Below are 24,185 nucleotides of genomic sequence, written 5' to 3' on the forward strand. Positions count from 1 at the left end.
GGAACAGTGTCAGGCCTCTTTCGTCTATGAAGAAGAGCTGTCTGGAGCAGGTTCCCATGGCAAGGTCAGAATTCAGGAGCCCTTCCAGATCCTGGAGTCCAAAATTCTGGAAATTTCTAAGAAATGTAGAAGCAGGGAAGAGCGAGCTTTGACTACCTTTTGTACCTTAGATGTTTACCATCATGAGTTGGGTGCCTGGCCACATAATGGCCATTAAGTATCTCATCTCAGTGCAATGCCCCCAACCCACAAGGGGGTGGGGTAGGGGGGTGACACGGAGATGCCCATTTCTCAGATGAGGACCCCATTTCACAGGACTTGCACAAGGAGGTACAGGCAGGCAGCAGTAAGTAGGTCTTGCCCACGCCTGCCTGCCCCACTGCCCTGCCCCTTCTGAGGACTGTCATTTCTCCTTATCATGGTGCCAGGCCAGGGCATGACCCACTGAGCATCAGATGAAGGCTGGGGCCCTCACCTTAGATACATGGGTATGTGCACATTCCTGCAGCCCTCTACATTTGGTGCCAGGGATTGACAGGCTCCCAGAAGCTCATCCATGCTGCTGAGTTAAGTGTCCCAACTTCCTGGAAAACTGGGACAAAAATGGCCCTGAGGGCCCATCCTGCATGAGCCCCCAGGGATCTGCTGGGAGGTGAAGGAGGGGCACCAGTCAGCCCCCTGCCTCTGCCAGGCTTTGCAAGGGGTGCTTCTTTCGGAGGCAGCACATGGGCTTCTATTTTTCAACCTACTCAACAAAACGGAGACTATTTTTAGCTCAGCAAGCTGCAGGGCATCATAATTAGCAACTGAAAATTACACGTCTTGCCAGTCTCCCCTCTGTTGGCTGGAGGAGAGAGAGGGGGAAAGTGCTCCTGGGGGGAGCTGGGTGCCAGGCCTGTGGTGGGCCGCTTAAACCAAGAGGGCAGCCTTTGGCAGAAATTTCAGAACGAGTGCATTCGTGGGGCTGTCTCTGATTTTATTTGAGTCCCAGAAAAATCCGGCCTTGGTGGGAGCAGGGTAGGAGCCCCATCAACACTCACAGGCACAATTAGGGAGAGACTCGTGCTGGCTCTTCTGGACCAGGGCCGGCAACACTGAAGCCCAGCTCTGCTGGGGACCTTGGGGTAGCTGAGGTTGGGTCTCCTGCCCTGTCTGCAAAATGAACCCGCTCACCCTTCAGGACCAACTGCCTTGTTCTCTGCTATCATCTGCACCGGGGTGGGGCTGGAGGTGCTGTGTTCCACAGAGCCCTTACTCCTTTACTGACCCATGACCATTCATTCATTCATTCATTCCAAATGTTGCCAAGGACCTGCCTGCACACTGGAGATCTACCAATGAGAAAAACAGGGTCTCTGTCCCTACTGACCCCCCTGGAGGAGGCTGGAGCTGGCCTGCATGATGACCACACAGATAAGAATATGATATGATGGGTTAGATGGAGGTCAGTGCTCCAGAGGAGGAGGAGGAGGAGGAGGAGGAAGAGGAGGAGGAGGAGGAAGAGGAGGAGGAAGAGAGGGTCAGGAGAGCAGCTGCTGCCTGAACTCTGACACGCCTAAAGCAGAATGCTCCCCCCGGGGCTGTTCTTGCCCTCCCCAAACCCCAGCCTTCAGATCTTCCTAACTTGAGGCTAAAATGCTTCTCTCCTAAGCTCCAGAGAGCTCTAGTCCTCTCTGCTGGGGCCACACGCTAAAGATAGGCTCTGGCTGCAAACATGGGCTGGGGGGATCCAGCAGGCTGGGAGTGAGGCCTGGTCGCCCCATGAGCTAAGTCGGAAGCCTCCTCTGTAAAATGGCACTACCAGGTAGTAGTGAGCATAGCGTGAGGCCACCATGCTCAGGACATGCTTAATGCCTGCTGGGTTTGGCAGAGTCAGAACTGCAGGCCACTGGAAGGCACGTGGGACACCTGTTCACCAGGTGACCCACTGCTTTCCCAGACACAGATTATGGGGGCTGGTGCTGGCCCTCTCCTAGTCCCACCTCTGGGGCCCTCTTCCCTCCCCACACCCTAGACAGCCCTGGGCCCCTGCTACAGACAGGGAAAAAGTGCAGAGAAGCTGCCTCCTCCTTGCAGGCAGGCAGATTCACTGGCCTCCTGGCTGTACTGCCCTGACCTGGCACACGGGGCTCAGAGGGGGCTCTGTCTTAGGGGCAGCTGCTCGGCCCCTGCCCAGGGGAGGGAGGGAACGGCAGGGGTGACAAGTTTCTGTGGAGGGGCCTCTTTAGTCCTCACTCTTGTACCCCTGGTGGCCTGGCCAGCAGAGAAGTCCTTGGAAGGGCATGGCTGGCTCCATCCTTACAAGTGGAGCCATGGGACCACCCTTCAGCTCCCATCCTCCCAGCCCAGTAGGCACTGGGGGCTGGAGGGTGAGGGGTGACATTTTTCATATAAACCAAGCTTCAAGAAATCATATTCACAAATGCCAGAAGGAAGAGCCATCTTGACCTTCATATGCCCTCTGGGCCATCGGGGCGGTCCTGGGGCCTGGCAGGGGGTTGGTGGGGGCTGTAGGCCGGTCTCCAGCCAGGAGGCGGCTGCCATGGGAACCAGAGCCACACAGCACCTCGGGCGCCTTCTCCACAAAGGCTTGGCCTCCAAGAGAGGCTGACAATTAAAGCTTTGTTACAGATGCATGATTCATTTTTTTTTCTTCCCCTTCTGAATTCCTCCCTATTACCAAATCCTATTTGAATTGACTAAAGGAATCTCGCCATCTCCTCTTCACACTCCTAAGCACAGATTCTGCCGAGTCTGGGTTTTCTCCTCCTTCTTTTCTCCCTTTCTGTCCAGTCAGCTTCCTCTGGTGGCTGCTCAAGGGACAAAATGTCATTGTCCACCAATAACCATCCCATTATTGAGTCTTGAGAGGCCCAAGGAGGAGCAGGTAGGATTTTAGAAAATCCCTGCCCTTTCCCTGCAGGGGTGGGCTGCTGGCACTCTGGCTTCCCACACAGGGCCCTCAGGGCAGGGGATGGTGCCAGGGCCTCCCCTGGGCCCTGCTGTGCCTACCCTTTCCCGCCCTTCCCCTTTGGGTTCGGATTCCACAGGGATCATCGTACGTTCTTGCACGTGGGTGGGTGACTCTCAATTCCTGGAGGCTGCACTAGGCACAGCTTCAGACAGGCGAGAGTGTAAATTGAGATAAACTTGAAAGCCAATCTCATCACTTCTGGTAACCCTTCTGCAACATGCCACAGAGAAGGGTGGGCTCAGGGGGGAAGGGCAGGGGGCAGACCCCTACCTCAACTGGAACTGCGCCTCTGGGACCCCTTTCTGTACTGGGCATCCACTTAAGACCACTGCTGCTGAGTGTATGCAGCGGAATCGGGGGCAGTGGCCAGAGCTCTTGCCCATCAAGATCCCAGGTTCCAGAAGGAAGCATCTGACCCAGGTTCCCCCCGCACTGGCCACGAGCCAGGCAGGACCCCAAAGAGTGGCAGGGCATGGCAGTGGGTGAGCAGGACCACAAGGGACTGGGTCAGAGCTGAGCGTCCTTGGAAGGCTGGGAGGCTGGGCCCCTAAGGATGGAGTAGGGGGTGGGGGGTGGGTGGTACAAGCACACTTAGGCCTTTCCAGGAGTGAGAGGCAGCCTCTAGTCCGCCCCCCAGGCTGCCTGGGGTGCCAGGGTACAGGAAAAAGAATGTACAGTTCTTTTATTTTTAAATGACATCTAATTAGGCTGAGCAATGATTTTCCTTTGTGTTTAAAAACAAATAAAAATCAATTTCCTTCGCTTGAATTGTCATCTTCCTGGCAGATGCCCAGAGCTGCGCCCTTGGGATCCCGCTGCACGGTGGGAGCTGGAGGTTTCTGTGTGTCAACCCCTGGGTGGAGGGCAGCGGGCACCCAGCTCCCTGCTGGGCCCAGACAGCCACAGCCTTGTCCAGTGGCCACAGCCTCTCAGAAACAGGACCAAGGACACGTGTCTTGACCCTCCAACAAAAACATCTCCCGCTCCCTGTGCACACTGTCTTTGCACAAGCAGCTTTCCTGCTATGTGTGTTGTGTCCCCTGGCCCTGGGGACTGGTAATCAGGTGGTAGAACCTGGCCAGCCCCCAGGAGTACCAGCAACACTGCTGCCTCCAAGCCCACACTCCCATCCCCCGGGCCAGGCACTCACTTCCCCAGACCCCGCCCTGCACACGCTGCTGGCATGGCAGCTGTCATCCCATTTTCCAGAAAAGGTACAAAGGCCCAAGGGTCTAAGTTAGCAGCCCTAGGCCTTATAGCTGCAAAGTGGGGGAGCCAGAATTTGAACCCTGTTGAGTGTGACCGCCATGATCTGACATGAAACCCAGGACCATCAGCGCAGGCTCAGGAGAAGGCGGGCAAGTGCAAGGTGAAGGCAAGTGGAGCTGGCCAGGGCCCCTTGTGAGATGGACAAGGTGTGGCCCAGAAGGAGCCACCTGCCCACAGTGTGCAAGGTGGGGCCCATGGGTGCAGCACTGTGGGGGGGTCGGGGCAGGGTTGCAGGGCCAGCTGTGCATATGCTTCCAAGGGCCCTGGTTCTGGGCAGTCAGATCTGGGCCCTCCCTGCAAGAGCCCAGCAGTGTCACTGCCAATAGATGATAGTCACAGGAGGTTTCCACCTACTGGGCCATCCTATGTCCCCAGAGTGCCCTTCAAGACATTATTGTCCACTTCCAGATGCAATGTAGCTCAGAAGGCTAAGGACAGCCTGAGACCACACAGTCTGGTAGGGCAGAGCCAGGAACAACGTGGGCCCTGGTCTGCAGGCTGGTTCTTTCTGCTAAGAGTTGAAAGTGAAAAGCGCGCGCGCGTGTGCACACGCATGCGCGCGCACACACACACACACACGAAAAAAAATAAAAAGCAGTTCCTGTCGTGGCGCAGTGGAAACAAATCTGACCAGAAACTATGAGGTTGCAGGTTCAATCCCTGGCCTTGCTCAGTGGGTTAGAGATCCAGTGTTGCCATCAGCTGTAGTGTAGGTTGCAGACGCGGCTCAGATCCCGCGTTGCTGTGGCTGCAGTGTAGGCCGGCGGTTATAGCTTTGATTAGACTCCTAGCCTGGGAACCTCCATATGCTGTGGGTTTGGCCCTAGAAAAGATAAAAAAAAAAAAAAAAAAAAAAAAAAAAGCAAACCACCAAGAACATGCCTGCCCCACAGTGACCAGGAAATGGGTCTGGTGCCCCAGTGCAGGGAGCTCCTCTTCATGGACCAGAGACAGGCAGAAAAACTAGAACTTTCTATAATTCCTAACAAGTGGTTGAGACCCACAGAAAGGAGTGGGAGAAAGGAATGAAAATGTTGTAGTGCATTCTCTCGGAGACCGTGGAAATGGAAACCTAAAGAGAAACCTATGTGAAATACCATAAACTAAAACCAGCAAGGCCTATTCTCTCTGAGAGCACTCATCCATATTGTTCATACATCATATCAGCCACAAACCCCCAACAAGACCCCAAATGGAAATGTACAGGTGGCAGAATGATGTGCCTGGATATTAATAAACACATGATGAACCAAAAAAATTCACCCACTTGATAAAGAAAAACTTCCCTAAATCATGTCTGTGTCCAAGATGCAATCAAAACTCCAATTACAGACATTGCAGCAAAACAAGCCTTATAAGGAAACTTCTTGTGAAATTCAACACGGCCAAAGCTGTACCCAGAGAAAAATTCATAGACTTTAATATATTTTTAATAAGCAGAACACAAACACAAACTAAGCACTTGACTCAAAAAGCTAAAAAGAGCAGATGCAAAGCAAAGTAGAGGAAGGAATTACTAAAGCAAAGTGCAGAAAGGAATTACTAAAAGATAAATTAGTGGATATAAGGAAAGAAAGGCAGTAGAAGTTGCTGATAACATTCAAGAGCTGATTTTCTTTTAAAAAGAAAAATTTCAAAGACAAACCTCTGGCAATTCTAATCAACAAAAGGATGGAAGGAATGAAAGAAGCTGGCATAGAGGGAAAGGAGGAATGGAAGCAGGGAGGGAGGAAAGGAATGACGAGGAGGAGGGAGAAATGCAAAAAGAGAGCTGTTAGAAATGAAAAAGGGACTCTAAACACAGATGTAGAGAAGAAACTTTAAAAGAATAGAGAATACAAATCTGTGCTAAAAGGTCTGAAAGCACTTTGAATTGGGATATTATCTAGAAAAATATAAATAACCAAAATAGACTAAAAATGTTTAGAACCCAAAAAGACCAATAACTATAGTACAAATTAAGTAAGGTGACAGCCAACTAAACCTCAGGGAAAAATAAAAGCAAGCTGTGGCTGAGCTGGTTTCTAAAATGAATTATTTCAAGCCTTGGAGAGTAAGATAATTTTATATGATATTTAAACTATTTCAACTATACAATTCGTGTTGAAAAGCTTTCCTATTCATTTTATGAAGCTAACATAGCCATGATTTATAAATGTGACAAATACCTCCCCTAATAGAAAAGTATGTATAAATTCTTACCTATGAATATAGATGAAAATACCCCAAGCACCATATCAGCAGAATGAACCCAGCAGCATTTCAAACCACAATCGAGCCTGACCCAGTGGGATTTATTCCAGGAACAGGATGATTTAGCTCAGAAAAGCTAATAAGTCAACACATTAATAGGTCCAAGGAGGAAAGGAATTTGATGATGTTGCTAGATAAAGGAAAGCCTTGGGTGAAACTGAATATTCTTGGTGTATACTCTCAGCAATTAATGTAGGAATGGAGGGTCCTTCATGATGAAAAATGTCTATCTGAAATTTAGGGCCAATTTCAGACTTAACAGGAAGACATTGGAGTCCTCCTCATTAAAATGAAGATCAAGCCAAGGACAACTGCTATTATTTAAAGCTGCTTTATACCTTTTAGAAAACACAATAAGATAAGAAAATGTTTTAAAAAGACATTAGAAATGAATTAAATTCACTCGGGTTTTCCAGGGAGTCCAATTGAATATTTGTTCAAACCAATATGAGAGTTTAATTACCACTTCCCTAACAGACATTTTTATAAGATCAATAACTTACCTATCTATCTTCCCCGGGTATAGGTGTCCCCACCGCCAAAGACAGCCTGACTCAGTCCACCTGGAGTGCTGCCTTTACGCTCATTTGGTGGCGAAGGGGGGACGGGTGTGTGTGCGAGCAGGTGCCTGGGGCCTCTCAGTTCTGTAGGTCTCCTAGCCACTGTTCAGGGACACGCTGTCCCCCGTAAGGCTGCCCTGCCACCCAGGTCAGCCACGTGGCCCACAACCTCCTTTCCTGGCCACACACCCACGACATCACACCATTCTGCCCTCTGGGTTGGGCAGGCACCTCTAGGAACCTCCCATCCTTCTTCTAAGGATGTTGCCCAGGGCCCTGGTGCTTGCGGTCGGCCAGCCCCAGAATGAAGGTCGGCTCCTCCTGCTCTGCTCGGGGTGCTGCTTTAGACCTCAGCGTCTCAGCTTCCACTTGTGTCACTGGAACAGTGACTGCATGAGGGTTAAAGAAGACCCAGGTCCTCTGACTCACTCTCACCACGGGCAGGTGGCGGCTCATGTGACAGCCACACTGACCTTTGGGAAATGCCGTGGGCTGGACCCCAGGCAGGCAGGCGGTGTGAGTGGGACAGTGAGGGTGGGGTTATTCCACTGGAGGCTGAGACGCAGGGCACTGGGTTTGCCAGAGAAACCCCACTGGTCGGCCAGTGACCGTGAGGCTACAGCCAGAGCCCTTGGGGGCTGCAGAGCTCCAGAGAGGAGAGAAGTGAAGAGACAAGGTGGAGGCCCCAGGCTGCTTTCCTCCGGAAACCCCAGGCCATTGTCCACATGCTCTCATCTGGCCAATCACCTGTCACCTCCAATCTGTCTGCCTCTGGGATCCCTTAGTTCTGGAACCCACAGGGTTCCAGGCAGCCCAGAACCTAGCATAGCAGAGGTATCCTGCTCTGACCCCTGACGCACTGGCTGAACTTCAGCAAACCACAGCCCCAGTGGGCCTCACTTTCCCCAGGTGTAAAATAAGAAAACAGAACCAGGTAGTCTCCATAGGCCATTCCAGCCCTCATGTCTGTTTCTTCCTTCTCTCACTTATTCAGTCAACAAACATCCCTGAGGTCTTGCTGACCTGTGCGGCACACTTGGAAACAGGAGAACCTGTGGACAGCAACGTCTGCCAGTAGAGGCAGAAGTAACATCACAGTGCAGTGTGAGAAACTCAGTATTAGGGGTCTATGCTGGGTGCTGAGGGGGCAGGAGGGTAGGGGAACTAACTGTAGGGAGAAGTCAGAGAGGGCATCCTGGAAGAGGTGATTCTAAGATGGGCTTTCAAGGATGAGCTGGAGTTTTCCAACAGATTAGGAGATGAAAGAGCAGGGAGATAAAACAGGTCTCCTGGCTGAAACCACAGTCCCATCAGACCCAGTTCTCTTTTGGTCACTGACCAGCAGCTCCCTAAAGGGCAAGGCCCAAGGAGCCTAGAGGTGTAGAGGTTGCAGGCAGCTTCCACGGGTAGCTCAACTCCATCTCTCAGGTCAAACCCTACCCATCCCAAAGCCAATGTGTGACTCTCTCCCCTAAATAGCTCTCCCAGACAGCCCAGCCCTAGAATCCCTTGCACCACTGTAGTCCCTGTACTTGGTGGGTATGAGACCCACAGGTGGTACTGTCCCCAGTGCTCCTGAACCTCAGACAGTAGCCAGGCCAACACACAATGCTGTGGCTCCCTCAACTCACCTTGCCTCCCCTGGTGGAGCTCACACGAAGCTCCCCCTGACCCCAGCAGCAGGGGGACCCAGCAAGATGGAGGCGTGGGGCCTGGGGCAGCCTCTCCTGAGCCAGCAGGTACAGGTGTAGGTTGTGTGACCAGGAGGTGGCAGGGGCCCGCAGGAGGGAGAAAGCTGGGGCTCCAAATTAGCACCCCTAGCCAGACCTTCCCCAAACTCCATATTGCCCACCCACTATCAGGTGATGTCACCTCAGTTCTGGCAAACCCTGCCTCCTGCCCACCCCCTCCTGCTCCAGCTGCATTTTTCCTGCCTCTCCTTCCTGGAATCGGCCTGCCTCCTCTCCATCACTGGCACCCCATCTCCACCATGGTGAGGCCTCTTGGTTTACCTTCAGAGTGGGTCCAATCAGCCCTTCTCTCCTCCCCCACTGCTCCCTCCCTGGTCTGAGCCCCTGGGCTATTGTGCTAGCCAGACTGTCCTCTTACCCTCACCAGCTCTGCTCTTGACACCAGCCTCCAGGTTGGTCTCTGAACACATAGGCGGCTGCCTTTTCAAAGCCCTGCGTGACCTTTTCCAGCTGTGCCCCTCCATTCCCACTGCCACTAATCTTCCTCTCTCTCCTCCATCAGATGAGGGAGGCTGAGGCCTTCCCCGACCGCCCTACCCGAGGTACAAACAGCAGCCCCACACTGGTAGTCATAATGCTTGGCACCATACAAGCTGGACCCCCACTTGCCAGGCTGAGCAGAATTGTCATCACTGGTCCTAGTGAGAGTGAGTGGAGCCATGTGACTCATCTAGCTCAAGAGCAGTGAGTATAAGCGACGCCTGGCACTCGGAACTGGAGCATTAAAATGTGAGTGCAGGAGTTCCCATCAAGGTGCAGTGGTTAACGAATCCGACCAGGAACCATGAGGTTGCGGGTTCGATCTCTGGCCTTGCTCAGTGGGTTAAAGATCTGGCGTTGCCGTGAGCTGTGGTATAGGTTGCAGACGCGGCTTGGATCCCGCGTTGCTGTGACTCTGGCGTAGGCCAGCAGCTACAGCTCCGATTAGACCCCTAGCCTGGGAACCTCCATATGCTGCGGGAGCGGCCCAAGAAATGGCAAAAAGACAAAAAAAAAAAAAAAAAAAAAAAAAAATGTGAGTGCAGGCGTTCCCACCATGACTCAGTACGTGAGAACCTGACATAGTGTCCCTGAGGATGCCAGTTCAATCCCTGGCCTTGCTCAGTGGGTTAAGGATTGGGCATTGCTGCAAGCTGAGGCATAGGGTGCAGATGGGGCTTGGATCTGGTGTTGCTGCACCTGTGGTGTTGGCCAGCAGCTGCAGCTCCGATTCAACCCCTAGCCGGGAACTTCCATATGCTGTGGTTGCAGCCGTTTAAAAAAAAAAAGAAAGTAAGTATATATACATACACATGCTTATATGTATATATATATGATTGAGTCACTGATGTACAGTAAAAATTGACAGAACACTGTAAATCAACTATAATGGGAAAAATCATTAAAAATTTTTTAAAAAGAAAAAAAAAATGTGAGTGGAAGAGCCTCTCTCCCTCTCTGCCATGGGACCTGTCAGCCCAGGTCCCTGAGTGAGAAAGGCTTGGATCAGGGCCCTGCCAGCTCATGATGGACATGCAGATAAGTGAAAATTACACCATGCTGTTCTAAGCCCTTGGCTTTGGGGGTTGTTTGGTTACTGCTGATAACCTAAACGATCCCACCTGATGCACCTTTGATACATTCTACTCCTCTTTCCTGCTTTACTTTTTCTCTTTAGCACTTACCACCATGTAACATCCCACATTTCACTTACTGATTGTGATTTTTCCCTCCCGGTCTCTCTTGCTAGAAAGTAAGTTCCAGGAGGACAGAGACTGTGGTGTATCTACAATGCCAGCACACAGCAGGTGCTCAATAAATGTGCGCTGAATAAGTGAATGAACAAGAAACAAATGAGTCCTGCTTCTTGGGCACAGCCTGGTGGCCCCCATCTACACTGAACCTGAGGTCCCAAGTCCCTGCTGAGACAGCTTAGAGCCTCAACACCTGAATTAAACTGCCCGCTTGTTTCAAAGGGAGGGTTATAATAAACAGCTGTGGAAATGCAACACTGCCTCGTACTCAGGATTAATTCCAGGATGGGTTCTCAGCTTCTCCTGTAGAAAGCAAGCTGCCCCTCGCCTTGGGGTCTCTACCCCTCAAAGCCCCAACCTAGAGCTCACGCTCCTTAAATATACAGACATCTATCTGTGGGCTCACACAGGCACAGCCCTGCCCCCTATATGCCTATGCTTTTCCCTCTCCCTCACACACACCATATATAAACATGCCCACATTTTCACATACTCTCACTCTCGCCCACACATCATACATACACACCTCCCACCTGCCCACAGACCTCCTCTCCCCGCACCTCCTCCAGGGCAAACAGGTGTCCTCAAGTCCAGAAAAGGATCCACTGTCTTCTTGGCTCTTACAAGCGTGACTGTGCCAGTCCCAGGGCAGCCACCCACCTGCCCACCCTGCTGCTGGAGCTGCTGTCTTTTGCTGTTCACCCCACACTGTCCCTCCCAGATTTGCAGGTGCCCGTTCAGCCATAGAGGATCGTTGGCGTCAGCAGGCCACTCCAGGAAAGACAGTGGCAGCCTGAGCTGCCCATCCATTCTGAGCCCTGGGCACAGCCCACCTGGCAGCAGGTGCCCCGGTGGGAACACACAGAGGGAGTGGCCTGACAGAAGATGTTCTGGTCGGGATGGCCGGGAGGTCAGCACCCTTTCCAGAGCTCGGCGGCGCAAGAACGCTTTGCCCCGCGGTTCTACCGACACCAAAGGGTTGCCCTGCGAGCTCGTCCACGTCACCGTCTCCACGACGCGCCGCCCCTCACCTGCCACGAGAGACAGCCCTACCTGGGGCTCCAGAAACATCCTGGCTGCCTCCTCCCCGCGCTGTCCCCCGGCGCCCAGGGCGACCCGCGTGCCGTTGCTCCTCTCCCCGCGCGCCAAGGCAGCTTCAACTCCCGGGCCCAGCCCGCGGACTTCCCCACGCCCGCCTCCACCCGCTTGCAGCCTCCCGCGGGGCGGGGCGGGGCCAGGGCGGGGCCGAGGAGAGGCGGGTCCAGGGAGAGGGAACACTAGGGGTCTGGGTGGGGCGTGGCACAGGGGGCGGAGAAAGTGCGGAGGGGAGGGCGGGGAAAGGATGGGGGCGGGGTGCTGCTTGGAGGGTCCCGGGGAATAAGGGGTTTGGGTGCGGGAAGGGGCGCAGCGCGGGCAGGGCGCTCAGATCTAACGCTGGGCTTGGGGGCGCCAAGAGTACAGGGGACGCGGACCGTAGAGTCAGTTGGGACGCCTTGACACAGTGTCGGTGCTGGGTGCGCCACTAGACGAAGGGGCGCCTTAAGGGTCGGTGCTTAGCGCGGGATGGCCGCGGTCGTATTGGTGAGAGCCAGCTCACCCTGCGATACGAGCCCCCTGAGACCATATCCTCCCTCGAGCCTCTCTTCCCCCTCCCCGACCTCACCTCAAAGTAGGTGTCCACTATAGAGCTATGGCAGGTGCTTAGCCAGCATATGCCTCCACTTACCGGGCTCTCGCTCCACACAGCTCTGGCCTCGAACGTCCCACGGAACTCTCTGTCCGTCCATTCTCTTGAGTGAAGGGACACAGCAGCTGCTTTTGTGGGAGGACTAATCTAAGACATGGCGTGGGGCGGGCCTGGCCCATGACACTAAGGCTGTCATTTCGCCCCCAAGAGCCCCAAGGCACAGAAAGAATCCTATCAGGTGACTGATGTTCCTCTCCACTGGGTTCCTGCGTTGCCCGAAATCGGGCTCTGAGAATTTGAATGGAAAGGGTGGACTGAGGGAAGAGCGCCCTCTCGAGGAGATCTAGAACCAGAGAGCCCAGAGGCTGCGTTGGGAGAGGGAGCAGGGCAGGATTCTAGGCGAGCTTGAGAGCAAGCCCTGGGGTTGGGATGGAGAGAGGTGACATATCAGTGTCCAGACAGATCGCAGGATGCCTCTGACAACCACCCCACCCTACCTCCAGCAGCCTTGACAGGGCCATCTCTTCTCCCAGTGACTCTCCTTTGCCAGTTCTCTCACCAGTAGCAAGATTGGGCCCTCAGACTGAGTCTTGATTGACAGCTGTTTCTGTCTTGAGGAATTATAGGCTGTGCTAAGTGCATTCACCAGCCTCCCCCAAAGATGATGCAGGAGTTTGGAGACAGGTGTCCTTCTCTTGGAGGTCTGCCCCCCATCCACTTTCTCTACATGGACTAGAACCCAGGTGTCATTGCTTCAGCACTGCACAGACTTGTACAGCTCCTATGGGCAGGCTGGGGTCGGGGGTAGGTGGGTTTATCATCAGCAGAAATGGCCAGGACTGCAGGCTGCTGGCACATTAGCAACCCCCCCACCTTTGTCCCAGGCTTTCACATTGTCCTTCTCCCCCCACTGCTTCTGCATCTCATTTTAGGCCAGAGGATCAAAGCTCATACAGCATCTGCAGGGGATTTATGGCACCAGGACCAGCCTGAGCCCTTGGGACCTGCACCTGCTAGGCCACCCTACCCCTTCAAACAGCTCCAGAGTGCCAAGAGGGGAAGGCCTGCAGTTTTTCCCTGAGGAAGTCTGCCAGGCACCTACCTCTGCAGTCCTCAGTCCTACCCCAGAGTCTGCAGGACATCTGGACCCTGAGGTGACCACAGCATTGTCTCATGAAGTCCATGTGGGAAGTTAAACCCCTCCTGCCACCTACCCCTAGAGCAAGCCCTCCCCTCTGCCTCTCTAGATGCTACAGCCCAGAGGAGGTGACTGAGCCAATGTGCAGCCCCAGGATGCCTTCCTGTCTCTGCTTACTCACAGATTTCACCAGTATCCCCAAAGACCTTGATCAGGAAGGTGCTTCCCCAGGAGGAAGGGGGACCCTCTACCTATTGTCTCTGCAGTAGGAATGTCCTTGCAGGCACAGATTGTGCTCTCTCTGCTTTGCTCACAGGTGTGACCTCAGCATACCTGTGTGTCCCCGGGACTACATCTACATCCTTCCTGGTGCCCAAGGAGGCAGGGAGATGGGTGTGCCAGGGCTGACCCCTGCTTGCTGCTGCGTGCAGAGGACAAGGTGCTGTGGGGAGAGCTTGTGGGGCCCAACACAGGAACCCCATTCCCCTGCCAGCACTGGCTTTAGAAAGTAGAGAAAGAACCAGGTGTGGGATGGCCAGTGGACAAGTGCTGGGGGATTCTGGAAAGAAGAAGCTCCCAGATGACGAGAGCTAGACATGAGGCCAGGAACAGTACACCCATCCCATGACCATGAGAGGATGCTCTGAGCAAAGAACAAAGAAGCCTGATTCTGGGTGACAGTGACCCTGGACATCCTCACAAGTACAGACACCTGGGACAGACAGGAAACTGGGACAGAAGGCTGGACCTACTGCTACAGGCTTCTAATTAGTGTCCCTGCTTCCACCCGTTCTGCCTCAACACAGCAGCTGGACTGTCCCTGTAACAGCAGCTGGATTGTCCCTGTTAAAACCTGGGTGGGGTCCCATCCCTCCTCTGCCCAGAACGCTCAGTGAAATGAAAGCCAGCATCCTGGTGGCCCTGCAGGCCCTGTTGGCCTGCCCCTATTTGAAACCTGTTCCACTGTTCCACTCACCCCTCACTCACCCTCTGCTAGCCTCCCCCACCCACACCCAGCCCTGTGTGCAGCATCTCTCTGGTGTCTGCAAGGCTCTCCCCCTTGTGTCTTTACTGACACGTCTCGTGCTCAGTGACGTATTTATAGTGTTAACCTCCACGACCACACTTCCTGTCCCACGGAACTTTTCTTCCCATGACTACTTCAGTCTGCCGTATCCTTTCCACTTGCTATTTGTTAGTCTCTTCGAGGGAGAATTTGAGCTCCGTGAATGCAATACATTTGTCCGCTTGTTCACTGCTGTACCCCACAGGCTGTGACATGTTTGCATATGGGGGGGCACTTGGCTCCTATCTGTTGAATGAATGTGTGTGTATGTATTTCTATGCATACATGTGAAGATAGAATATCCAGAATATATAAAGAACTCATACAAATAAAAAAACTTAGAAGATCTAACTTTAAAAAAAAATAGGCAGAGAGCTCCTGTCGTGGCTCAGCAATAACAAAATCGACTAGTTTTTGAGGACACGGGTTTGATCCCTGGCCTCACACAGTGGGTTAAGGATCCGGCATTGCCAGGAGCTGTGGTGTAGGTCAGACTCGGCTTAGATCCCGTGTTGCTGTGGCTGTGGTGTAGGCTGGCAGCTACACTCCGATTAGATCCCTAGCCTGAGAACTTCCATATGTTGCGGGTGCGCCCCCCCAAAAAAAAGGGCAAAAATAAATAGGCACAAGATTTGAAGAGGTACTTTATCAAAAAGGTGGTATCCAAAAGGGTTTTAAACATAAGAAAAAAGTGTTTCAACTTCATTTCCATCAGGAGAAGGAAAATTAATGCCACAGTTGACACTGCTGTACACCCACCAGAATGGCTGAAATGAAAAGGCAGAAAATTCCAAGTGCTGACATGGATGTGGCACAAGAGAAACTCCCAGCTGCTTGAGAGGGGAGCTGAACCGGTAAGGCCTCGTGGGAAGACGGTTCAATAGTGCCTATGAAAGCTGAGCACATGCAGGCCCAGAAATCCCTCCCAAGGTGTAGACCAGCAGCAGTGCTTACCTACTCACACTAAAAGGCCCATTCATGAGTGTTCACAGCAGCACTATTCATGATGACTCCAAACTGGGAACCACCCTGCTGCCCTCCACGGCGAGGAGGGGTAGCCACTCAATGGCACACCCCACAGTAATGAGAATGCATGAAGACAACCGCACACAAGGAGCAGACTCACCACCACCCCATAGAGCAAAAAAACCCAAGTGCCAAAGAACATCAGAATCCGAGGGGGCTGCTGGGTCCTGGGCACTCAGGCATTCGCCCCATGAAAATTCACTGAGTGACAACTTTTATGATTCAAGCACTTTTCTGTATGTACATTACACTTCAAAACATTTTGTTTTTCACAAAGTTGGGAGAAAAAAAGAAAAGAAAGGAATAGCATTCCAGGTGGGGTGGGCAAGCTGTCTGAGCCCCAAGGTCCTTCCAGCTCTGCTGTGGGTCATAACTCAGAGAAGCCAAATTGGGGGAAGGAGCATTTTAGGAACACTGGGTGCAGGAGTCTCAGCCTCCCTCTCCTCCTTCCCCCTCAAGACCAAAGGCCCCTCTAGTAAAAATGCCTGCTCCTTCTTTTAAAAAGGTGCAACCTGGGAGTTGCCATTGTGGCGTAGCAGAAATGAATCTGACTAGCAACCATGAGGTTGCAACCAGGTTCAATCCCTGGCCTTGCTCAGTGGGTTAAGAATCCAGCACTGCCGTGAACTGTGGTGTAGGTTGAAGACACAGCTTGGATCCTGCTTTGCTGTGGCTGTGGCATAGACTGGCAGCTGTAGCTCTGATTTGACCCCTAGCCTGGGAACCGATGTACACCGCAGGTGCGGCCCTAAAAAGCTAAATAAATAAATAAATAGGTACAACCTGTAAGGTTTTCGTTTTGGAGGGTAGAAGGTGACCTATTGCAAGGTACTGATTTTACAGAACAGAGGAAGCAGGAACCAAGTGCCCACACTGGGGACCTTGACCGGCATCACGACAAAGATACTGTAGAAGCTAAGACCTCAGAAGCTAGGGTTCCAGTGTGAGGGGACAGGCACAGGTGAAAGTCTGAGGGTGTCCGTGGTGTCCTCAGTGCAGGAGTAAGCACCAAAGGCGAGGGAGCACACTGCCCAGCTGGGACCACCCCCCCATCCCACCAGCCACTTAGCACCCGGGGAAGCCATGCAGGCGGAGCTTTGGCCTCCAGCCCTGAATGTGATAGACAAGGCAGGAGCCTCTCTGAATTCTACGTCCCAGGCATAAAGCAGGGTTCACGACACTCAACTCACAGGGTGGCTGGCAAAACACGAAGCAAAACGAATCGAGCGCTTGGTGAGCCCTAGACACATCTCAGATTCTAGTTCTGAGGGCTTCAGCTGTCCAGGGGCTCTATGCCTGCCCTGGGAGACAGCCCGGGTGCCTACACTCAGCAAGCGTCTACTGAGACCCCCTCCAGTCTCCTCCACGCCCCCGCTAAGAGGACTTAGCAGGAACCTGCTAGGATGCGGTATGGCCCAAGGGCCAGTCAGCACTCTGAGTGGTCACTGGTCACTCTGCGGCGCTCACCCCAACGCAAATCGGTGAGCTTCATGGCCTGATGCCCTGGAGGGGTGTGGGAAGTGCTGATTCTCCTGGGATGACCCTGTCCCCAGGGAACCTGGACCTTGAGCACAAGTTGATGTCCACTGGGAAACCCTTCAGGTCTCTGCGTTTCCCTCACACTGTCCCATTAACACTCCCTTTTGGAGAATAACGTTGGAAGCAATTGAATCACTATGGTTTTAGGCACTGCTGGAGCAAATGTGTGAGGGAGGGAAAATGGGGGCCAGCTGACCATTATGAGGTCCCCTCATATCACAGAGGTTACTTCTCTGCCTAAATAAATCGCTCCCAGCAGGGCAGGATCCTACACAAGACTTTTCCCACAGCTTCTGCTTGCCCTTGACAGTGGCCCTCCCGACAAAACAGATCAGGGCAGAGTTGCCTGCCGGCCCTGGTGTGTAACTAGCCACATGTATGTAACCAAGTGTGTAACTAATTGTGCCTAACAGCACAGACCGCTTGGGCCAATGGCCTCTCATTGCCCCTGGGCCCTGTCATCACTGTCCCATCAACAGACTGGGAAGGGAGCAGGTAGACAAGGAACTTGAGCTGACCACAGGGTTGTCATGGTACCTGCAGCCCTGCTCCACACCCCTGGCCCAACCCTCACACGGCCCCCACTAGGCATGGGGACCAGTGGGTGGCAGGAGTACCAAGGGACCAGGTGGGCTGGGTGGGGACTGTTCCCAGGGGTCTGACCAGACCCAGAGGATCCTGGGGGCTGGGAAAGAGTGCTAATGGACCGCCTTCTGCTTCTGCAGAGGGAGGAAATGCAGAGGGGCCTCCATCATCCAGGTGAGGTCCCTCAGTCGGGGAGAGGGGCCTGGGCGTGAGCACATCTGGGTCCTGTCCTCCCAATGAAGGGGGATCCCGGAAGCGCCCTTCCCTGGCCATGCTCCCCTGCATCCTCTGCCCCTTCACACTGAGTGTCCACCAATCCAGTCTAGCTGTGGGAGGCAAAGCATGGACCAGAGCCCACTGCACGGAGATCACCAGGCAGAGGTGGAGTCACCTGCCCAGGGCGGCCTGCAGGAGCCTCTGGGATGATGCCCTGGAACCTACTGGGGGGTGCGTCAGGATAAGAAGGGGCGAACAAGTACCACCAGTGCTGCCTGATGCCACACTCTGGCCCCTTCCACAGTCCCACACAAAGGCTTCAGAGTGGCCACACTCAGGTTCCTGCTAAGAAGTAAGTTAATTCCTCACAGGCAAGGCTTCCCTTCGGGCAATACTCCCTCGCCGGGCCAGCTTCTGGAGTGAGGCTGTTTTCTCATCTGTGTGTGGGACCAGCAGCCAGAATTCAGTGCCTGGAAACAGAGGAGGGGAGGGAGTCCTCCCCCAGGGGAAGTGGAAACCCCTTCCCTTGAAGAAGCCCAGATGTGCCTCCCTGGCCATTGCCAGCGGCAGGCACTCCATAGCAAACAGATGGCTCACGGTCAGAGTCCCCCTGGGTCAGAGTGGCAAGACCCCACCTGCTGCTGTACCCCAGAAATTTCCTTTCCTCTAACTTGGACATTTGGCTGATGGGCACCCATGGCATTGAAGGGCCTGGTCCATCTCAGTGTCGCTTGTCTTCAGAGAACCTTCCTCTTACCAAGAAAACATGACCTACCCGTTTGGAGGCCCTTCCGTGGGGAACCTGACCTAAAGGGGTCACACAAAGGTCAGGGCTGAGGTGAGCCTTCTGGGTCCTGCAGGGTCTCAAGCTGGGAGGACAAAGATCCCAAGCCTGGGCCCTCCAGAAGGCCTGTGACATCAGGGTGGGCAGCCCTGTGGCCTTGGGACGCCACAGGCCACTCTGTCCAGGAGGGTGGTTGGTCTTTGGGCAGTGGTGAAGTAGGAAGTGCACAGGACTCAGTGATGTCATGAGCCGTGATGCCACCAGCAGACAGCCCTCAGCCAAGTCACAGCTTCTGTGGGCCTCAGTCCTCCACCCCAAAACGGGACTCATGATGTTGTTTCTCTCAAGATGGTGCTGAGAACCGAATATGATCTGGGTAGATGCTGGTTCTCGCACAGTTTCGAGGCAGAGAGGACTGTAAGCATGCCCCCAGGGGAATGGGGAGGGCTGAGGCAGGTACACAGGACGTGTAGGCCACGCAGAAAGTACACAGGATGTGTAGGCAGCACAAGCGGCCCTGGTGGAGAGAGAGAGGTGGGCGTCTGATAATCACCAACTCAGGGACAATGTCGGGGAGGCATGAGGGCAGAGGGAGGGACCCCTGGTCTAGCGCTTCCCCTTCCCCCATTGTACAGGGAAGGAGACTGAGGCTCAGAGATGTGCCTTGTTCCCAGGTGCACAGCCATCCAGGAGCATTAGCACCCAAGGGCCAGAAGAAGGGTGAGTGTAGAGAATGGCCCAGACCACTGTCCTTCCACTCCCATCACAGGGAGTCACTTGGCCCACCTCATCTCTGCCCTCAGCCCAGCTTACTTGCCTCCGCACCTGCCCCATCCTTGTTGGTCACCATGACAACAAACACTGAGCTGATGCCCCACAGCGGAGCTGCTGACTGGGTTTGCACCAACCCATAAACCAAGGGCAGGCTGTCCACGGCCTCCACGTTTCATAAGCAAGGGGACAGAGGCTCAGAGTGGAACTTGGACTTGCTCCAGGCTGCAAAGCAAGGCATTGTAAACACAGGGCTGGCCTGTCGCCTGGTATCGTGTGGCCTCAGGCCAGTGCTTGCCAAGGAAGCCCTAGTCCCCAGGGCTTCAAGAGAGCAGAGTTCTGGGATCCACGCTGGGTGGGCACTGGGCTCTCTACCCCGGGAAGGGCCAGGTGTGCTGGTCCTTATAATGCCTTTGTGAGAATTAGGGAAAAGCACCCCTCACCCTGCATGGCATGACAGACAGCGACCTGGCTGGCAAGCAGACAGCGACCTGGCTCTCTGCTGGTAAGTAGCAGCTCTGCTCCAGAGGGACCACCAGACTGGGCATTTCTCAAAGATATTTTGCCACAGAGCTGCCTTCTTCCAAGGGTTCCAGGAGACCCTGGGGCAGTTGAGGGAAGCCCTTCTAATGTCTCCCCATGCTGGCTGGCCCCCTGGTCCATCTGCTGGCTGTCCTGGTCTAGCTGTGGGTCTGCAGCTCTTGCCCTGATCGTATGTTTGCTGCACCCAAGCCCGGCCTCCTGGGTCAGGGTTTTCCTAGGGGAGGCTCCCACCAGGCAGGAAGCCAGAGCAGAGGCAGCCTTGCTTCCAGGCACAAACACATCATCAGATGGTACAGATGGTACATGTGCGTCTCTTCTCTATAATCCGAGAATTAGAATCTCCATCTGCAGGAAGGTGCTCCTTTGGAAGGTGCGTTAGGGCCCCAGACAATTGGTAATGTCTTTTCACAAGAGGCTTCCTTCTAGGAATCCATCTGTCCACTTCTGCCTCCTGAAACCTAGAGGATAGGCATGTCTCCTGCAGTTCTTCCTGGAATCATGTCCTGGGTGCGCTCAGGTGCTGACTCTGCAGGTCAGATGGTCATGGCTCACCGTCCCCACCTAGACTCAACAGCACCATGGAGCTGTCACAGATGCAGGGGTGGGAAAAAGGGCAAGAACTCTGGGCTGGGAGGCTTCCAGATTCCCCTAGAACTTGCTAAAAGGGCAACAGCCAGGACCCATCCTCAGAGATCCTGCCTCCACTGGTACATGTGGATTCCCCACTCTGGGAGGTGACATCACAATTCTGCTTGGAAAGCAGGGCCACGGGACTGAGGGGCAGCCCATACAAATGCACAGAGAGGAGAGGGCGGTTCAGGGAGAGAAAGGACATGGGGCAGGGCAGGGGCAGGCCCAGGGCAGTAGGACCCAGTGAGGCTCGAGGCAGCTGTGGGGGCCAGAGGATGGAGCCAGATATGGGGAGGTCAGGGAGGAGGCTGCCAGGGCACCAGGCAGACAGGGACCAGGGTAGGTGACTTCCCTGAGATGAGGTGGACCACCATGTAAACCAGGCACCCACAAAGAGCCTAATGGAAGTATCTGTGGGGGCAGCAAAGGCAGGAGGTGTAAAGAGAAAGACCCCTTCCCACATGAAGCTCCCCCCTAAGTGGAAGACTGCCTGGGGAACAGGCCAGCGAGTGGGACAAGGATGAGGTGTGAAGGTCCTTGTGACACCCCACTGAGCCTCCACCTCAGAGCCCGGGGTGTGCAAATGAAGAAGCAGGAAAGGCCCATCAACAAGGAGCAAATTGCTTGGTGGCAACAAAAACCCCAAGTCATCAGTTTTCACCTGTGCCATCTGCAAAAATAACTTGAGAGGTAACACAGGCTGTCAGTGTGAGTGTCAGGGTCACTGGTAGGGAAAGGAGAGACAGAAGACAGAGACGGGTTTCCATAAGGCACCCCACAGGAGCACAGCTCCTCCTTGGCAGCTGATCTGGCAGAAAACATGACACAATGTGATTGTGTGCAAGTGCAAAAAATGCATCTCTGTGTATTTGCACGTGTGCTTTGTGCTCAAGTGTGCATGTGTGTCTTGTGAGCTGGTGCCTGTGTGTGTGCATGTGCCTATAAAACAGACCGGCAAAACTGAAATGTTAATCGGGGTGCCTGCCTCCCTTGGCCTATTCTCTCATGTCCTCTTTTGTCTTCTCCATTTATCCTTGTCAAATGCCACTCAAGTTTTCTCCAAAGAACATGAAGGACTCTGTCATCGGTATAATGCACTGTGTGTTCTTTTGCTAAAACCAGGACAAGAGGCTGTGGTGCCCCTCCCAAGAATTCCTGGGGGGAGGCAAGGCTGGCTGGGCAACAGCCCACCTGGAGATGCTGGCCTCTGAGCACCCTCACCAGCTCCCAGACAAGGTACACCAGTTCCTGCCAGCCAGAGTATGACCAAGGGCAGATGGGTGGTGTGGAGGGTCAGAGAAGCCTGAGGACCCTGCTGGCTGGAGGTCAGGAAAGGCTGCATCAGGCAGCACAGCTGCATGGCGGCAGCCTCCTCCAGACACCTGGGTCCTTGAAGGTTCTGTCTCTCTATGCTCTGCCATAAAGAACCAACTACCAGAGGCCAGGCCCAGCATCTGCCTCCTCCGGTGGTCAGGGGATCCCTTGCAGTGGAGGGCTGATTTTGCAGATCAAGGTTTTCGCTTCTAATTTTAAAGGGGGAAGACGGCTGAGGCCATTATGTGGGCTATGAATTGGGGTTGGGAAGTCTGGCTTCTCTCCATCTCAGAATCCACAGCCACCCTGGGAAGCTTGGGAATACGCATTCCATCTTTCTCTCGGAATCAAGGGACCCAGTGTCACCCCTCACTCCCAGGAAGATGTCCCAAGACTACCTAGACTGCCCATCTCTCTCCTCTGGGCCCAAGCAAGGGCCTGCCTGTCCCCCAGGCCCTTCCCTGGGCCCATAGGTGCTGGCCTCTGCACTGCTGGCATTTTCTTCTTGGGCAGAGTCCAAATACCTACAGTATGATTTGGGAAATGCGAGCAACGGCTTGTGTGGACTTTGGTTATCTCAATATTTCAAAAACACCTTTTCAAGAAGAATAAACAGATGCCAGAATCCATAAATAGTTCCCCTGGAACCAGATGAAAGGAGGCAGGGCCAGCCCAGCGACTGTGGAACAGGCCCCAGCCTGGGCCACTTCCTGGCACAGGCATCCATGTGCTGGTGGTAGACTGGCCCCTCGCTGGGCTGGGGCAGAAGGTTTGTTGTTGGGCCCTGGGCAAGCTGTGTTGCTCTGTGTGTCTCAGTTTCCCCATCTGGACTCACAATCTCTAAGGGTCCTACCTCTGATCCTGGCACCTCCAATCCTGCAAAGTCCAGAGACTGCTGGGCAGAGAAGTAGAGCTGGGAGCACGGCAGGTCGCATGAGCCTGGCAAGAGTGGCTGAGATGCTTGGGGGCCGGCCCGGCCCCCTCCACCTCGCCCTGCTCTCTGCACCAGAGTTCAGCCTGCTCCCTGTGTGCTTGTGGTCCCCATGTAAGAAAGACCCAGATGCTGCCACCCCACCCACCACCCGTCCCATACCCACCGACTATGTGACCTGAGTGTGGGTAGAAAGAAAACTTCCAGGCCCACATGTGCAGGTGGGGCCCGGCTTCCTGCACCTCTGCATCCCCTGCCTCTGGCTCCAAGGGGGCAGCGCTCAAGAAGGAATCCCAGGCTGAATCCTTCTCCTGCCTGCGGGTATCACAGTTCTGGTGTCCCCTGCTGCTCCTACTGTTAGTCGGCTGGTCTGGGCCCTGCAAGGGAAGGTGACAGTGCTACACTCACCCCTCTGTCCTTGGTTTACCAGCCTGGGGCAGGGGCCAGGCCAGGTGGAAGCTGAGGTCACCTGCCTCTGAGGACTCACAGGTCAGCCAGGAAGGACACAGGGGCCACCAGGGGCTTTAGCCCTGGAGAGGCCAGAGTTGCCGTGGGACCATGGGTTCCACCCCGTCCTGCTCTGTGGGGGAGGGCCCGGGAAGTTGGAATGCAGCTGGACAACTGCTTTCAGTTGGACAACAAAGTGCTGTGCACCATTACAAACCTGTCTAGGTGGGGCTTCTCATTTGGCTGTTTTAGGGACAGGGAAGACTCAGGGGGACCTGTGACCTCCTAGAGATGATGCTAGAGAAGGTGGTGGGGCTGGGTCAGGGACAACCACCCACAAGGTCATCTGGCTCCATTTCTCAGAGGAGACTCTGGCAGAGAACTCACATCTGAGACCCCCTGGGGTGTGTGTTTTTGTGTGTGTGTGTGTGTGTGTGTGTTGGAAGGTGGAAATGGATGCATAGGACCAGCTAGTAGGAGTGGGGATGGGAGCAGAGAGTCAGTACCAGCCTAGCTTGGTGGAGTGTAGGGTGGAGAGCGGGATTTGGAGCTGCCAGCAAATGAGGGGAGGGTCCTCCATCTTACTAGGTTCCCCGTATCCTAGGCCAGCTCCCAAACTCCTCCCAACCACCTTCATACTTCTGGAGCTCCTCCTGGCCCTCTCACCAGTCCCTGGGGGTTCCCTGTCTGCTCTCTCCCCTTTGGACAGAGCCCCAGCCATCAAGAGGTCCCTCCTTGGAGCCCCCCGGCGATGGCGTTCTCTGCTCCCTCCCACCCCCTCCACCCCTCCAGCCTCTTCCTCTCCCTCTCAGCTCTGCCAATTCTCCAGAACCGCAGTCTTCCTGACCCTCCCACCCCTGTTCACTGCCTTCCACTCTTTTCTTTCAATCACATTTCTTTCCTTTTGTGTGTGTGTGTCTTTTTGGGCGGGGGGCATATCTGCAGCATATGGAGGTTCCCAGGCTAGG

At 54.2% G+C, this 24,185-nt stretch overlaps 1 protein-coding gene across 9 annotated transcripts in view; it reads right to left on the bottom strand.

The window, feature by feature from the left end:
- RASGEF1A (RasGEF domain family member 1A) overlaps window positions 1–24,185 on the bottom strand; it is a 93,200-nt gene that overhangs the window by 20,671 nt on the left and 48,344 nt on the right. For 6 of the 9 annotated variants that reach the window (XM_001926447.6, XM_021072778.2, XM_021072777.2 and 3 more), the window contains exon 1: window positions 11,594–11,722. The exons of 1 other annotated variant lie outside the window; for it this stretch is intronic. In XM_001926447.6, coding sequence (XP_001926482.3) covers window positions 11,594–11,611 — 18 coding nt within the window. In that variant the 5' untranslated portion in view covers window positions 11,612–11,722. Of the gene's footprint in view, window positions 1–6,999; window positions 7,023–11,593; window positions 11,723–12,266; window positions 12,518–24,185 lie in introns of those variants that run through there. 2 more of the 9 variants (XM_005670997.4, XM_021072780.2) reach the window with 2 other exon arrangements.

Source organism: Sus scrofa, chromosome 14, assembly GCF_054392235.1.
Source record: "Sus scrofa isolate SSC_HxYL_T2T_F1_AM1 chromosome 14, Sscrofa_HxYL_maternal_Yorkshire_Landrace_v2.0, whole genome shotgun sequence".
In the NCBI taxonomy this organism is placed as follows: domain Eukaryota; kingdom Metazoa; phylum Chordata; class Mammalia; order Artiodactyla; family Suidae; genus Sus; species Sus scrofa.